At 44.2% G+C, this 17480-nt stretch overlaps 1 protein-coding gene across 1 annotated transcript in view; it reads left to right on the forward strand.

The window, feature by feature from the left end:
* LOC129819140 (unconventional myosin-XVIIIb-like) overlaps nucleotides 1–16719 on the forward strand; it is a 48257-nt gene extending 31538 nt beyond the window's left edge. Inside the window, exons 32-41 of the mRNA XM_055875701.1 lie at nucleotides 4165–4326; nucleotides 4484–4597; nucleotides 4759–4875; nucleotides 4981–5064; nucleotides 5214–5351; nucleotides 5561–5746; nucleotides 8630–8763; nucleotides 11521–11562; nucleotides 14512–14694; nucleotides 15287–16719. Of these exons, the coding sequence (XP_055731676.1) occupies nucleotides 4165–4326; nucleotides 4484–4597; nucleotides 4759–4875; nucleotides 4981–5064; nucleotides 5214–5351; nucleotides 5561–5746; nucleotides 8630–8763; nucleotides 11521–11562; nucleotides 14512–14694; nucleotides 15287–16265 (2139 nt within the window). The 3' untranslated portion in view covers nucleotides 16266–16719. The remainder of the gene's footprint in view (nucleotides 1–4164; nucleotides 4327–4483; nucleotides 4598–4758; nucleotides 4876–4980; nucleotides 5065–5213; nucleotides 5352–5560; nucleotides 5747–8629; nucleotides 8764–11520; nucleotides 11563–14511; nucleotides 14695–15286) is intronic.
* The last annotated feature ends 761 nt before the right edge of the window (nucleotides 16720–17480 follow it).

Here is a 17480-nt window from a genome sequence, read left to right on the forward strand (position 1 = left end):
TGTGTGTGTGTGTGTGTGTGTGTGTGTGTGTGTGTGTGTGTGTGTGTGTGTGTGTGTGTGCGTGTGTGCGTGTGCATGTGTGTGTGTGTGTGTTCTAATCCAGGCAGTGGGGCAGTATAGATTTTTCCAGTGTAATGCTCTCAGGGAGATGAATTCAGCATGTCACTTCCACCAACAGGCAATACAAAGAAACCCAATATAGCAGCCAGCCTAAAGCTTCCACAACACCTCATCACTCTGTCACTGCAGGGAGATGTAGAGTCTGTTTCTGTCTCCCCATGTTCAATGCATCAGCCCCACTAACTCACTCACAGCAATCCATAAGTGGGTGTTTCCATAAACTAGCGTACTAGTGAGGATTTTCTACACTGGACAACTTGTTTCAGCTGTTGATAAGTCATTGATAATAATTTGCCATTTTTGTTCATGTCATTACATTAAGATATAAGGGGGATCACAGCTTTATTCAATACAATTCACTAGTTGATTTAAATAATTTATCATAGTTGGTGTCTTGACAGATTTGTCCAAAATCGTGTGACATAAAACATGACTTTTCTGTCCTTGCATTTATGACAGTGTAAGTTGTCATTAAATCATATATTAAGCATTAATCAGTTAAATTAGATATTGAACTTGAACTCTGTAAGAATCCTGGATCTAGCTGTCAGATAGTTTTTTTGTATAGTGATCCCAGAAATGCAGTGTAACTACATAACAGTTGGTGTCTTATGTTAGGCTCGTATGTTAGGCTCTTATGTTAGGCTCTTATGTTAGGCTCTTGTGTTAGGCTCTTATGTTAGGCTCGTATGTTAGGCTCTTATGTTAGGCTCTTGTGTTAGGCTCTTGTGTTAGGCTCTTGTGTTAGGCTCTTATGTTAGGGTCTTATGTTAGGGGTGAAAACAGTTTTCATGGGCACACTAATCCTAAATAATAAATGGATTGTGAAATCGAATGCTTCACACCGAAAGAGTCACCTTACCTTGATACCTAAAATAATTAAGAATGATACTTGTTGGCAGTGGCAATTTTAGCATGTACATTTTGGTGGGGCAAACAAAAAAATAGATGTGTATATGCATGCCAGCAAAGCCACAACACAACACTAAACAATACATGAATTGCACTATAACGGTTTCAAACGGTGCCTATAAATTGTTAGGGCCTGTATAAAGCAGTCCCAACAGCAGAGCTTTCTGTTCAGCACCATGGAGTGAATCCTTACCACCGCTACACCTGGATATCAGAGGAGCCTTGTCAGTGAAACAGTTATTTCAGCCTCATTTACTGCCTTTAAAAAAACATAGCTGATATGGCTGACTTGCTTAAACAAATGTGGTTTCTACTGACAGTTGAGATACACAAACTATGGCATAAGGGGACGACAAGCGGATAAGATGCAATCTGTAATTTCGATTAAGACATTAATGAGCGAGCTTTGACGGACGTAGTCAATATAACTATTTGTTCAGCACTTTTGAAATGTACAGAATTCAGAACATGGGTCGTTCTTACGGTATTCTCCCTGTACACCAATTATCCCTGTACACCCTATACAACCATAGGATAAATAAAGGGGGCATATAAGCAGACAATGAAAGCTCTTACAATATTCAATGATGACATTTCTCTAAAACAGGCTATAGGCTACATGTGCACCACCAAATCAGAACAGTAGGCTACGTTATGAGGGAGAAAGGGACCAAATTATTAAGGTGAGGCACATGGGCTACTAACAGCTTACTACACAACATTAACTTAGTATTACTATCTTAGCTACAGTATACATATCTCCCTGTCATATTACAAAATTTATGCAACAGCATACAATACATTTTTGGACTCACCTTGTTGTGCTGTGCTCTCTTGAACCGTAAGGTGGCGCGGCGGTCCTTGTGGGAACAATTTGTCATCAAACTTTGTCATCAAAGTCTGGCATTCTCTGGATTTATGGTGCTTTTATTCTTTTATTTTTTTAACAGCTTTTTTTGACAGCTTTCAAGACAACAGTGAACTTGGAAAAAAACAAGGTTGAATCATGACGTCAGTGGTCTTCAGATTGGAGCTTTAGAAGGAGGCCAGAGTTCCCGACTTGGGATTCCGAGTTTGATGACCGTTCAAAACGTATTTTCCCAGTAGGACCTAGTTATTATCCGAGTTCCCAGTTGTCTTGAACTCAGTGAAGTCTGAGATTTCCCAGTTCCACGTTTGCAGTTGTTTTGAATGTGTCAGAAGTCATGCTGGATTGACAGCATGGCCAATGTATTCCATCTTTTCTGGCCCATGGTGTTAAATGTTTATCCTTTTAAGCTTGGAAAATAGACCCATAAACCCAGACTTGGACCACACACCCACTCCACTGAATAGCAGGCTAGTGATTGCTTTGCAATGCTTGCAGTTAGCCACTGATTCCTTCCAAACCACTCATTGTTGAATTTGCGATTTCTGATGTTGTGTAATGTTTATGTCCAATGGGCGATGAGCACCTTGTATCTATCATTTCTCTTGATATGACAAGGATTAAAACGGATTTTCCAATAGATTGTCGACGTGATTCATGATGATGACTGCTTGTCCATCTTGCTAGCTAAGATTTTGAAAGTATGATGTTGACATGATCAGTCCAATCAAAGCTATGGTAGATATAACGTGATTTGATGTCATTTTATTTGTGGCCAATGACCTTGAACCTTTTTGGATGGGCACTTCCAATGTAACTCAATGGCAGCACCCAAGGGGCTTGAATTTTCGAGCTCTCCCCGTAGATTTTGAGTTGATGTATTGTCCCCAGAGGGACAGAACACTGAGCCAATCACGGCGCAACTAGAGAACATTACCAACCCCTACGCTCCGTAATTTCCGCTGGCTGCCCCACCACCACAGAAAGCACTGAGCTACAGTAGGCTGAAACACCTGCGTTTTGGAGCTGCCGCATGCTTGTATGTGGCTTTATTAACTCAATCATTTTTTTTACATTGTTTGCAGACTGATATGTGACATGTATTAATGCCAAAATAACATGCAAAACAGGCAACACGTGAATTTATTTTAATTTACTTATTTTTTTTAGCTAAACAGGTGGGGCTCAAATGATTTATTCTGGATTTAATGACAACAAATTGATCTGGTAATTAAATAACATGACAAATACATTTTGTTTTCCATGTTACACCTGCAATTTTAAATAATACAAGGGGCTTGACATATTATCTACTTGAACTCAGAACTTCAAGTAGTACTGGAATAGACCTACATTGAAAATCAGACATTTCCTAAATTTTGGGTTGAAAAGTCCTTGTAATTATTGTAGCAAATGTACAATTATTCGTGATTTAATTTTGATCGGTTTTTGTGAGAGATGTGGCCACTCGTTTGTTTCCTGCTGCTTCAACTGAAGGGTGTTGAACTACTCAGTTTTCTTTGTAAAACCACATGTGGTTATTATGAGAACGACAACATCTAATGTTGGCTTCACCTTGGTTTTCCATTTAAATCCTTCCAATTAAAAAGGAACCTGGTTTTAGGTCACTTTCTCATTACAAAAACAGCGATGGTGAGATTCAAACAGTGTAATGGTACCGTTATTCATGGGTTTATTATGTGACAAAAAGTAGCCATGCATGCATCCAATCTATTTAGTAAGGCAATGTCCACATTATTCTCACATATTTTAGAATGTAATCATAATTTGAATATCAATGCATTGGCAAGGCCTACATTTTTATTCTTCTTAAAGTTGTAATGGCCTACTTTTTAAAAAAATCCATGGTTTCCAGGTATTTGATGCCATTCCATTCGCGCTGTTCCAGACATTATTATGAGCCGTCCTCCCCTTAGCAGCAGCCTCTGGTTGTTGTAAACATGTTGATAGAGTTATGGGTCAATTTACATATATTCCCTTTTATTCCGCTAAGTACACATGTGGAACTGCATGAAAATCCTTACAATGTTTGTTTCAAACCATTTCAATTTTTTTATCCTCATGTCACAAACTTAATCAACATGTTTGTTTACTCAATGCCCCAGAGTTCCTCCACTACATGATATAGACAGGCTTGAGGTTGTTTTATTGTAATTTAGGGGTGCTTGTGTGTGTGTCTGTGTGTGTGGTTTAAACAATTGAACATATTACTAAACATGAAACTCTCTTCCTCCCTCTGCAAGGTGGGCCACAGGGACTTTGATGTGGAGAAGAGACTGAGGAGAGATCTGAAGAGAACCCATGCCCTGCTGGTTGATGCTCAGCTACTACTGTCTACCATAGACAACCCTGGACACAGCCAGGCTCCCGGCAGCAAGGAACACATAGAGCGTCTGCACTGCCAGGTACACACACACACACACACCTACACATGCAAACACACACATACTATGATGCTATGAATGTGGATCAAGGCATGTTTAAACTAACAATTAAAACTTACCCCCCCCCCTCTCTCCCTCTTTTGCTCTCTCTGTCTCTCTCCATCTCTTTCTCTGTTAGTTGGAGGAGAGTGAGGCAAGGAGAGCGGAGGTGGAGAGTGTTCAGAAGACTCTGTCCATGGAACTGGAGAATGCTCAGATAGAACTAGAGAACATCTGCAAACACAAGAGTCTGGTGAGATAGATAGAGGCCTCATTCTAGACTCTTACTACAAACTGTTACTATATCATTATCAGTGGTGTTCGGGAACTTTAACATCAAAGTGTTACAATCCTACTGTGAGCACAACAGTCTAGTGGAGATAGTAGATTAAAGGTGTGTGTGTTTATGTGTAGGTGGATGAGCAGGTAGCTCAGCTGCAACATGACAAGTCAGATCTGTTGAAGAGACTAGAGGAGGACCAGGAGGACCTTAATGAACTCATGAAGAAACACAAAGCCCTCATTGCACAGGTGTGTATCTCTGCCTCATGGTGGTTTCCAAACCATGTACAAAGACTCTGACAGTTATGGTTTTCAAATTAAAGATCATTAAAACTTTAACTTTCTCTATCTCAGTCCTCCAGTGATATTTCTCAGATCAGAGAGTTACAGGCTGAACTGGAGGAGGTCAAGAAACAGCGACACACACTCCAGGAAGGGGTAAGGACTGACAGCTGAGTAATGTGGGGGGATGGTGAACTACACATGCTGTTAATGTGGATACAAGACTCTGAAAAACCTACTCTGACATTCCTCTTGTCCTTCCGCCCCTCCTCTCCTCCTCCTTTCTCTTCCTCTTCTCCCCCCAGCTCGCAACCAGTATGGCCAGGGTGCAGTTCCTAGAGTCGTCCACCGTGGGGCGTAGTATCGTCAGTATGCAAGAGGCCAGGGTGTGTGACCTGGAGAACAAGCTGGAGTTCCAGAGAGGACAAGTCAAGAGGTTTGAGGTGAGGATGTTAAAATGGACAGTAAGCAATCTAGTTGACATATCTTTACACACTCTTTCTGTCTCTCTCATATCTCTTTCTTTATCTCAATTCAATTAAATGTAATGGTGCAATATCGGCATGATGTACATATTGCCAAAGCTGAAATTTAGAAATAGTAGATAACGTTTAAATAATGTCTTACAAAAATATCTTCTGTCTCTCTGTAGGTGTTGGTGCTGCGTCTGAGGGATAGTGTGGTGCGTCTGGGAGAGGAGCTGGAGCAGAGTGCCCAGACAGAGGTCAGAGAGAGAGAGAACAGTCAGTACTACCAGCAACGCCTCCACGACATGAGACACGAGGTTGAAGACCTGTCTCAGAGAGAACAGGACAGCAGCCGCAGATGCATGGAGCTGGTAACATACACATTCCTCCACACTATATACAGTGCCTTCGGAAAGTATTCAGACCCCTTTTTCCACGTTTTGTTAGGTTACAGCCTTATTCTAAAATGGATTCAATTGTTTTTTCCCCCTCAATCTACACACAATACCCAATAATGACAAGCAAAAATTGTTTTTTGGGAGAAAATAAATTAAAAACTGAGATATCACATTTACTAAAGTATTCAGACCCTTTACTCAGTACTTTGTTGAAGCACCTTTGGCAGCAATTACAGCCTAGAGTCTTCTTGGGTATGACGCTACAAGCTTGGCACACCTGTATTTTGGGAGTTTCTCCCATTCTTCTCTGCAGATCCTCTCAAGCTCTGTCAGGTTGGATGGGGAGTGTCGCTGCACAGCTATTTCCAGGTCTCTCCAGAGATGTTCGATCGGGTTCAAGTCCGGGCTCTGGCTGGGCCACTCAAGGATATTTAGAGACTTGTCCTGAAGCCACTCCTGCGTTGTCTTGGCTGTGTGCTTAGGGTTGTTGTCCTGTTTGAAGGTGAACCTTCGCCCTAGTCTGAGGTCCTGAGCGCTCTGGAGCAGGTTTTCATCAAGGATCTCTCTGTACTTTGCTCGGTTCATCTTTCCCTCAATCCTGATTTGTCTTCCAGTCTCTGCCGCTGAAAAACAACCCCACAGCATGATGCTGCCATCACCATGCTTCACTGCAGGGATGGTGCCAGATTTCTTCCAGATGTGACGTTTGGCCTTCAGGCCAAAGAGTTTATTCTTGGTTTCATCAGACCAGAGAATCTTGTTCACACCTGTCTCGAAGCTCTACCGAGAATTCCTTCGACCTCATTGCTTGGTTTCTGTTCTGACATGCTCTGTCAACTGTGGGATGTTATACAGACAGGTGTGTGCCTTTCCAAATCATGTCCAATCAATTGAATTTATCACAGGTGGACTCCAATCAAGTTGTAGAAACATCTCAAGGATGATCAATGGAAACAGGATACACAGAAGCTCTATTTCGAGTCTCGTAGCAAAAGGTCTGAATACTTACGTAAATAAGGTACTTTATTTTTTTAATTTTTAATACATTTGCAAAAAATCCTAAACCTGTTTTCGCCTTGTCATTATGGCTGTAACGTAATGTAACACAATGTGGAAAGGTCAAGAGGTGTAAATAATTTCCGAAGGCACTGTACATACATACACTGAGTTTATCAAATATTAGGAATATCTCCTCCTTTTGTCCTCAGAACAGCCTCAATTTGTTGGGGCATGAGCTCTACAGGTGTTGAAAGTATTCCACAGGGATGCTGGCCCATGTTGACTCAAATGCTTCCCACAGTTGTGTCAAGTTGTCTGGATGTCCTTTGGGTAGTTGGCCATTCTTGATACACACTGGAAGCGTGAAAAGCGCAGCAATGTTGCAGTTCCTGACACATTCAAACCGGGGTGTCCTACCACCTACTACCATACCCCGTTCAAAGGCACTTACATCTTTTGTCTTGCCCATTCACCCTCTGAATGGCACACATACACACTTCTACACTGATTGAAGTGGATTTAACAGGTGACATCAATACGGGATCATAGCTTTTACCTGGATTCACCTGGTCACCTGATCAGTCTATGTCACGGAAAGAGTTCCTAATGTTCTGTACAATCAGTGTATCCACACAGACATGTATATATATATGGCCTACACACACACAAACACACATGGATAGATGCCCTTTAACGAACTAACGACCAACAGCGCAGACAGGCACAGCTCTCAGTGAGATACCCACTGTCTCCCCTGCATTCTCTCTCTAGCTTTGCCACTGTCTGGCTGTGATTAATCCTCATTGTCTTCTCAAGGTTATGGATACACACGTACACCCCATCCCATTCCACATGTCTCTATGACAACCACTAACCACCCCTCCACAGTCAATAACCTGGAGAGCCAATGAGGGCGTGTGTTTGTGTGTCTTCATGCCATATGAGAACTAGTGTGTATATCATACATTTGAGTGAGTGAGCTAGTGTGTGTGCAACAATGTCTTTGATGTGTAAGAGTGTTCTGTGCGTGTGTGTGAGCGAGAGAGCGAGATTACAGGGAAAGTGGAAGATTAATAGATACATCACTCTCTTCTTTCTATCTCTGTATGAATGTGGAAGAATGCTCCTCGAGATAACACACACACACACACACACACACACACACACACACACACACACACACAAACACACACACACTCTATAGGAAGACCAAGGACCCACGTGTGTGTGTGTGTGTTGGTGTGTGTGTGTGTTGGTTAGTGCCACAATATATGATGGATGATGCAATAAGGAATAGACTGGGCATGATTATAAGACTTCATCCATTCTGGCCTGTATTGAATAACATGGATAAACGTACCGTTGGCCTGTATTGAATAACATGGATAAACGTACCGTTGGCCTGTATTGAATAACATGGATAAACGTACCGTTGGCCTGTATTGAATAACATAGATAAACGTACCGTTGGCCTGTATTGAATAACATGGATAAACGTACCGTTGGCCTGTATTGAATAACATGGATAAACGTACCGTTGGCCTGTATTGAATAACATGGATAAACGTACCGTTGGCCTGTATTGAATAACATAGATAAACGTACCGTTGGCCTGTATTGAATAACATGGATAAACGTACCGTTGGCCTGTATTGAATAACATGGATAAACGTACCGTTGGCCTGTATTGAATAACATGGATAAACGTACCGTTGGCCTGTGGCGCACACGACTTTGGAGTACCTCTGTGCGGCCTCTCCACTCTCTGTCACCTCTCCTATGGACACGTCTCGTCTTCTCTCTTTCCCTCTTTCCTCCCCTCTCCCCCTCACTTTCTATCTCTCTCTCTGTTCTCAGGAGATGCAAGTGACAGAGCTGAGTGCGGTCAGACAGACATTACAAGCTGATCTGGAGACATCCATCCATCGTATCGTTGATCTGCAAGCCGCCCTGGAGGAGGTGGAGTCTAGTGACGAAAGTGATGATGAGAGGTATGAGTGTTTTACTGTGTGTGACGTGTAAAAGTGGTATGAGTGTGTTACTGTGTTTGATGTGTAAAAGTGGTATGAGTGTGTTACTGTATTTGATGTGAAGAGTGGTATGAGTGTGTTACTGTGTTTGATGTGTAAAAGTGGTATGAGTGTGTTACTGTGTTTGATGTGTAAGAGAGGTATGAGTGTGTTACTGTGTTTGATGTGTAAAAGTGGTATGAGTGTGTTACTGTGTTTGATGTGTAAGAGAGGTATGAGTATGTTACTGTGTTTGATGTGTAAAAGTGGTATGAGTGTGTTACTGTGTTTGATGTGTAAGAGAGGTATGAGCATGTTACTGTGTTTGATGTGTAAAAGTGGTATGAGTGTGTTACTGTGTTTGACGTGTAAAAGTGGTATGAGTGTGTTACTGTATTTGATGTGAAGAGTGGTATGAGTGTGTTACTGTGTTTGATGTGTAAGAGAGGTATGAGTGTGTTACTGTGTTTGATGTGTAAAAGTGGTATGAGTGTGTTACTGTGTTTGATGTGTAAGAGAGGTATGAGTATGTTACTGTGTTTGATGTGTAAAAGTGGTATGAGTGTGTTACTGTGTTTGATGTGTAAGAGAGGTTTGATGTGTAAAAGTGGTATGAGTGTGTTACTGTGTTTGATGTGTAAGAGAGGTATGAGTGTGTGTGTTACTGTGTTTGAAATATAAGAGAGGTATGAGTGTGTTACTGTGTTTGACGTGTAAGAGAGGTATGAGTGTGTTACTGTGTTTGATGTGTAAGAGTGGTATGAGTGTGTTACTGTGTTTGATGTGTAAGATAGGTATGAGTGTGTTACTGTGTTTGATGTGTAAGATAGGTATGAGTGTGTTACTGTGTTTGATGTGTAAGAGTGGTATGAGTGTGTGAGTTACTGTGTTAGATGTGGTATGAGTGTGTTACTGTGTTTGATGTGTAAAAGTGGTATGAATGTGTTACTGTGTTTGATGTGTAAAAGTGGTATGAGTGTGTTACTGTGTTTGATGTGTAAGAATGGTATGAGTGTGTTACTGTGTTTGATGTGTAAGAGAGGTATGAGTGTGTTACTGTGTTTGATATGTAAAAGTGGTATGAGTGTGTTACTGTGTTTGATGTGTAAGAATGGTATGAGTGTGTTACTGTGTTTGATATGTAAAAGTGGTATGAGTGTGTTACTGTGTTTGATGTGTAAGAGTGGTATGAGTGTGTTACTGTGTGTGACGTGTAAGAGTGGTATGAGTGTGTGTGTGTAACGGTTTTCCTCCTCCTCTTCATCAGAAGAGGAGGAGCAGGGATCGAACCAAAATTCAGCTGAGTTTGTAGACATGACTTATTAAAGAAAAAAACACGAAAACACGAACTTGACTAATAAACTAACAAAACAAATAAACGGTGTAGACAGATCTGAACGACGGACTCACATAACACACGAGAACGCACGAACAGGGGAAAAAGCCTACACATAAAAAACACTGAACAAACAAACCGAAACCAGTCCCGTGTGGCGTAACGACATACACAAACACAGGAGACAATCACCCACAACGAACACTGTGAAAACACCTACCTAAATATGACTCTTAATTAGAGGAACGCCAAACACCTGCCTCTAATTAAGAGCCATACCAGGCAACCCATAAACCAACATAGAAACAGAAAACATAGAATGCCCACCCAACCTCACGTCCTGACCAACTAACACATATAACAAACTAACAGAAATAGGTCAGGAACGTGACAGTGTGTTACTGTGTTTGATGTGTAAAAGTGGTATGAGTGTGTTACTGTGTTTGATGTGTAAGAGAGGTATGAGTGTGTGTGTTACTGTGTTTGAAATATAAGAGAGGTATGAGTGTGTTACTGTGTTTGACGTGTAAGAGAGGTATGAGTGTGTTACTGTGTTTGATGTGTAAGAGTGGTATGAGTGTGTTACTGTATTTGATGTGTAAGATAGGTATGAGTGTGTTACTGTGTTTGATGTGTAAGATAGGTATGAGTGTGTTACTGTGTTTGATGTGTAAGAGTGGTATGAGTGTGTGAGTTACTGTGTTAGATGTGGTATGAGTGTGTTACTGTGTTTGATGTGTAAAAGTGGTATGAATGTGTTACTGTGTTTGATGTGTAAGAGTGGTGTGAGTGTGTGTGTTACTGTGTTTGATGTGTAAGATAGGTATGAGTGTGTTACTGTTTTTGAAATGTAAGAGAGCTATGAGTGTGTTACTGTGTTTGATGTGTAAGAGTGGTATGAGTGTGTGAGTTACTGTGTTAGATGTGGTATGAGTGTGTTACTGTGTTTGATGTGTAAAAGTGGTATGAGTATGTTACTGTGTTTGATGTGTAAAAGTGGTATGATTGTGTTACTGTGTTTGATGTGTAAAAGTGGTATGAGTGTGTTACTGTGTTTGATGTGTAAGAGAGGTATGAGTGTGTTACTGTGTTTGATGTGTAAGAATGGTATGAGTGTGTTACTGTGTTTGATATGTAAAAGTGGTATGAGTGTGTTACTGTGTTTGATATGTAAGAGTGGTATGAGTGTGTTACTGTGTTTGATATGTAGAAGTGGTATGAGTGTGTTACTGTGTTTGATATGTAAGAGTGGTATGAGTGTGTTACTGTGTTTGATATGTAGAAGTGGTATGGTGGAGGGTTAAAGCAATGGGATGACAGGTACAGTTGTGTCCAGAAGGAAGTTACATCCTCACTGCTCTGAACCCACACCCCTGACCTTTCACCTTTCTTCCTGATTCCAGTGTTGCGACGGCTGTGGAATCCTTTGCTAAGAAGAGAGACCTGTAAGAACCCTGGGTCCCAGCATGTGTGTGTGTGCGTGCGTGCGTGCGTGCGTGCGTGCGTGCGTGCAGATGTCTATCCACGCGCGTGTGTTTGTGTACTCTGTACTCTCGCCTGTGTTGGCTTGAATCTAGAGTGCTAGGTCTTGGGCTGCTTCAGTTATTAGACCGGTCTGATATCTGATATACACTGCTCAAAAAAATAAAGGGAACACTTAAACAACACAATGTAACTCCAAATCAATCACACTTCTGTGAAATCAAACTGTCCACTTAGGAAGCAACACTGATTGACAATAAATGTCACATGCTGTTGTGCAAATGGAATAGACAAAAGGTGGAAATTATAGGCAATTAGCAAGACACCCCCCAAAACAGGAGTGATTCTGCAGGTGGTGACTACAGACCACTTCTCGTTCCTATGCTTCCTGGCTGATGTTTTGGTCACTTTTGAATGCTGGCGGTGCTCTCACTCTAGTGGTAGCATGAGACATAGTCTACAACCCACACAAGTGGCTCAGGTAGTGCAGTTCATCCAGGATGGCACATCAATGCGAACTGTGGCAAAAAGGTTTGCTGTGTCTGTCAGCGTAGTGTCCAGAGCATACAGGCGCTACCAGGAGACAGGCCAGTACATCAGGAGACGTGGAGGAGGCCGTAGGAGGGCAACAACCCAGCAGCAGGACCGGTACCTCCGCCTTTGTGCAAGGAGGTGCACTGCCAGAGCCCTGCAAAATGACCTCCAACAGGCCACAAATGTGCATGTGTCAGCATATGGTCTCACAAGGGGTCTGAGGATCTCATCTCGGTACCTAATGGCAGTCAGGCTACCTCTAGTGAGCACATGGAGGGCTGTGCGGCCCCACAAAGAAATGCCACCCCACACCATGACTGACCCATCGCCAAACCGGTCATGCTGGAGGATGTTGAAGGCAGCAGAACGTTCTCCACGGCGTCTCCAGACTCTGTCACGTCTGTCACATGTGCTCATCTGCTCAGTGTGAACCTGCTTTCGTCTGTGAAGAGCACAGGGCGCCAGTGGCGAATTTGCCAATCTTGGTGTTCTCTGGCAAATGCCAAACGTCCTGCACGGTGTTGGGCTGTAAGCACAACCCCCACCTGTGGACGTCGGGCCCTCATACCACCCTCATGGAGTCTGTTTCTTACCGTTTGAGCAGACACATGCACATTTGTGGCCTGCTGGAGGTCATTTTGCAGGGCGCTGGCAGTGCACCTCCTTGCACAAAGGCGGAGGTAGCGGTCCTGCTGCTGGGTTGTTGCCCTCCTACGGCCTCCTCCACGTCTCCTGATGTACTGGCCTGTCTCCTGGTAGCGCCTGCATGCTCTGGACACTACGCTGACAGACACAGCAAACCTTTTTGCCACAGTTCGCATTGATGTGCCATCCTGGATGAACTGCACTACCTGAGCCACTTGTGTGGGTTGTAGACTCCGTCTCATGCTACCACTAGAGTGAGAGCACCGCCAGCATTCAAAAGTGACCAAAACATCAGCCAGGAAGCATAGGAACTGAGAAGTGGTCTGTGGTCACCACCTGCAGAATCACTCCTGTTTTGGGGGGTGTCTTGCTAATTGCCTATAATTTCCACCTTTTGTCTATTCCATTTGCACAACAGCATGTGAAATGTATTGTCAATCAGTGTTGCTTCCTAAGTGGACAGTTTGATTTCACAGAAGTGTGATTGACTTGGAGTTACATTGTGTTGTTTAAGTGTTCCCTTTATTTTTTTGAGCAGTGTATATATGGTCCCTGGGCTGTTGGTGATGTCAACAGACAGACAGTGCATGGCTAAATGCCTGAGCTGTAGTCTGACAGCTACTCTCTGAAGAAACACCCAGTAGCTCCCTGTAGGTGGACAAGGTTGGGAGCCACAGGGCTGGAGCAGAGACACCTACACAGACACACAGCCCTTTGTAAGAGACACATTAATCTTTTCTCTGTTCTGAGAGTTCACCAGCTGTGATATTCTTGTGTCTTCCATAAGGCATGGAGTCCCAAGCATTGCAGTACAGAGGCCAGTTCTTCTCTCTCTCTCTCTCTCTCTCTCTCTCTCTCTCTCTCTTTCTCTTTCTCTCTCTCTCCCTCTTTCTTTCTTTATCTATCTCCTCTTCCATGATCTATTCTCATTTTATCAATCCCTCTCGCAATCTTTCCTGCTTTATCACTTCTTCCTCCCTCTTTCTCTCTCTGTTCTCTTAAACTTCTATTCCCTGACCAATTACTTTTTCATTCTTGCTCCCTCCATCTTCCTCTTCTTTCCTCTCTCTGATGGCAGATGGGAGAGGTTGTAGTTAGTTTGTTTATATACAGTACCAGTATGTGACCTGAGTACTGAGTGTGAATGTCTGACACCTCTGACTGTGTCTCCAATATGATCTGCCACCACCTGCAGTCACACAGCAGGAGAGAGAGGACACAGGGACAGGAAATGTCCTCTGAGGACACTGTGTCTGAACTGCTGTGAGCTGACCATGGCTTAGAAGTGTTGCATCTCTGGCTGTGTGGACTCATGTGTGTTCTGTCTCTTGGTATTGTGTTTGTGTGATCGCTGTCTCTCAGTGACACCATGTGTGTTCTGTCTCTTGGTATTGTGTTTGTGTGATCGCTGTCTCTCAGTGACACAATGTGTGTTCTGTCTCTTGGTATTGTGTTTGTGTGATCGCTGTCTCAGTGACACCATGTGTGTTCTGTCTCTTGGTATTGTGTTTGTGTGATCGCTGTCTCTCAGTGACACCATGTGTGTTCTGTCTCTTGGTATTGTGTTTGTGTGATCGCTGTCTCTCAGTGACACCATGTGTGTTCTGTCTCTTGGTACTGTGCTTGTGTGATCTTTGTTGCTCAGTGACACCATGTGTGTTCTGTCTCTTGGTACTGTGCTTGTGTGATCTTTGTTGCTCAGTGACACTGTGTGTGTTCCCGCTCTTCCTCAGCGACAGTGTGTCTAGTGTTGGTTCTCAATCTCTGGGCACAGAGGATGTTGGAGAGGGCATCCGTCATTGGCTGGGCGTTCCCCGAGGGGGGGCCAGACGGGGCTCTCCCTATGGCAGCAGTACCATCAGCAACCAGTCGGGGCGCCAGTCTGTCACCGACACCATGAGCACTTACAGCTTCCGGTGAGTTGTCAGTTCAGTTTGATTCAGTACAGTTCAACTTCAGTTGGTCAATTCAATAGCAACTGCATAGATACTAAGGCCTATCAAGCATTTAATCACATCAAGCGTTAACCGGCGATAGCCGACACCATCATAGCTGATGTTTTGGCGGTGTCAGAGGTGTAACTGCGTTGGAGCTGTCAAATCGGTGAGCAGCTGCTCTTGATCATTGTCAAAAAGCAACGTTCGTCCCACTCATGTTAGAAGTTCAGAAAGAGAAAGTGTAGGTTATACAGAAATAATGACCATGAAACTAAATAATGAGGACTTCCATTATCTTAATTGAGGTGTAGATTACATCTGACATTCCAGTGTTAGAACTTGTAAATAAGGCTGCATGAGATTTCTGTTAATGCGACTTCGTGCAGTCATTGGCAATGTCCACTTTAGGTATAATGCCAGGAGCCGCTTGTGGATTTCACAGCTCTAACGCAGTTTCACCTCCGACACAACCACTATGTGGATGTTGGCTAGAGCGCATCTGATTGAATAGAGCCCTAAAACTGTTTTATATTTCCAATATTTGATTATCCTTTCTCTCCCTCTCACCCAGCTCATGTGTGGACCCAGATGAGAATGGTTTAGAACCAGGGGATGTGGTTGGTAATGGGGGTAGTTCACATCTTGGTCGGGCCTCCTCCTCCTCTGCCCTCTCCGAGCTATTAGAGGGGCTTCGTAAGCGGCGAGGGGGAGCAGAGTCCGGGGAGGGGGATGGCAGTACTATTTCTCTCCCTATCTACCAGACCACTGGGGCCTCAACCCTCCGCCGCAGAGCCTCAGCCCTCTCCCTGGGCCCTGAAGACCTCCAGGAGCCCCGCAGCATCCTCAAACCTCCCTCCCCACTGCTGCCCCGTGCTGCCAGCCTGCGCAACATAGGCGAACCCCAGGCTTCATCAGCAGCTTCCAGGGACTCCGGAGCCAAACGCTACAACTCCTCTGATTCTCTCTCCTCCCTCCCCTCTCTTCCCCTCCTCTCCTCCCTCACTTCCCCCACTGCCCCCCGCCGTCGCCCCCCCACTATCTCCATCCCAGAGGAAGACGGTGAAGAACCAATTAGATCCCTGCGCTCACCCCAGCGCTCCCCCCAGCCAATGAGACGCAGGCTGCTGGAGAGCGTCGTCAGCGAGGGTGGTGGGGAGGGCTGTCTGGGGTCGGAACCCATGGTGTTCCAGAACCGCCGCCTCATAAGCGACGGTAACCGTGATGACGCGGCTTCTGACATTCTGCCGGCCATCCGAAGGGCCCAGTCCACCAGCAGCCTGGCCAGTTCAGTCAGAGGGGGTCGGAGGGCACTCAGCGTCCACTTTGGAGAGCTGCCCCCCTCCACACGCAGCAGGAAGGGCTCCGACTCCAGCTCCACCAGCTCAGGGTCTGGGGGGAGCTCCCAGGGAGGAGGGGTCAGGCGTAGTGGAGGTGGGGGGCCGCAGGGAGAAAGGCTGGATGCGGAGGGCAGCGAGGGGGGAGACGTTGCTTCTGTCATGAAGAAATACCTGAGGAAGAGTGAGGACCCGAGGAAGAGTGAGGTTGACTAAAAGGAGAGGAGAGAGACTGAGGTGAGATGTAGCAGAGAGAGAGAGAGAGCGAGAGACACAAACAAGGCAGTCAAGACTACAACATCTGAAGCATGCTAATGCCTTCCTCTCCTCTACTCTGTCCTCTCCCCAGCCTGCATGTGTGTGAGGAAGAATAAGCTGAAGCCACTCCCAGAGACCCCTATGCAAGCTGCAAGGAGCCACACTCAAGCCAAAGAGCCATTGAAGATATCTACAAACTCGTGCCAAAAAATCAATGAAGATAATTACACGCTTAAGGTAAAGATGCGCAGAAGATATAAACACATTGAAGCCAAAGAGTCAATTAAGACATTCACACACTTGTGTGTGTATGGATTGTGCTGTTCATGGAAAAATGTGAGCCCACTGAAGATAAAATATCAGTTAGATTAGAAGCACTGTTTGTACACTAATAAAAATATTCAAATGAAAATGCTTGTGAAACTGTTCTTCCACCAGCTATACACAGCAGACTAGAGAAGACAGTTGCTGTTCGGAATGTTTCATAGGGAAATCCTGTTTTAGATTTAACACTGGGGTCTTTGTCACTAGTTCTAAGGCAGGGGACAACTGGTCCTAGAGTGTCACAGGTATTGCAGGGTTTATTCCCTAGAATCAGAACACAGGCTGGTTGTCAGACTAGTGATGTCTCTCCAGTGCAGTCAGAATAAATAAAACTGCTTAATGGTTCAGTTGTGTTATGGGCATGAGGTAGAGGTCAAGGGAAGCATAGAGTCCAGATGTTGATTTGGGACCGGGGTGTCAGACTGCAGTGATGTCTCACTTGTGTCCTCCAACTCAGTTAGCCATAACCTTGCTGAGAACTTTACAGTCCAGATGGGTATTAAGGCAGCGGCCAGTGGAAGTGTTGACGCTAGAGGTGGGGGTCAAGTATAGGGGCTAGGGATTGATTTGGGATGGTGTCAGTCTGCTGTGTGCCCTGCAGACCCATCTGTTCACTGGAACGTTACAGAACAACATCAGTTACGAGGTAGGGACCAAGGTAATTATAGTGGTTGATTGGGACTAGGCATCAGTCCCGTGTCCCCTCTCGGTCCACAGCAATCTTAGAACTATATTTCCGATTTTAGGCATTTTGTCAGGCCAATAAGCGCTGGTGGTTGATTTGGGAAGTGTCCGTCTACAGTAGATATCCTCCGGTACCATCTGTTCCTCAGTGTCTTAAACTCAGCT

This window comes from Salvelinus fontinalis, chromosome 21 (assembly GCF_029448725.1).
Source record: "Salvelinus fontinalis isolate EN_2023a chromosome 21, ASM2944872v1, whole genome shotgun sequence".
Taxonomy (NCBI): Eukaryota; Metazoa; Chordata; class Actinopteri; order Salmoniformes; family Salmonidae; genus Salvelinus; species Salvelinus fontinalis.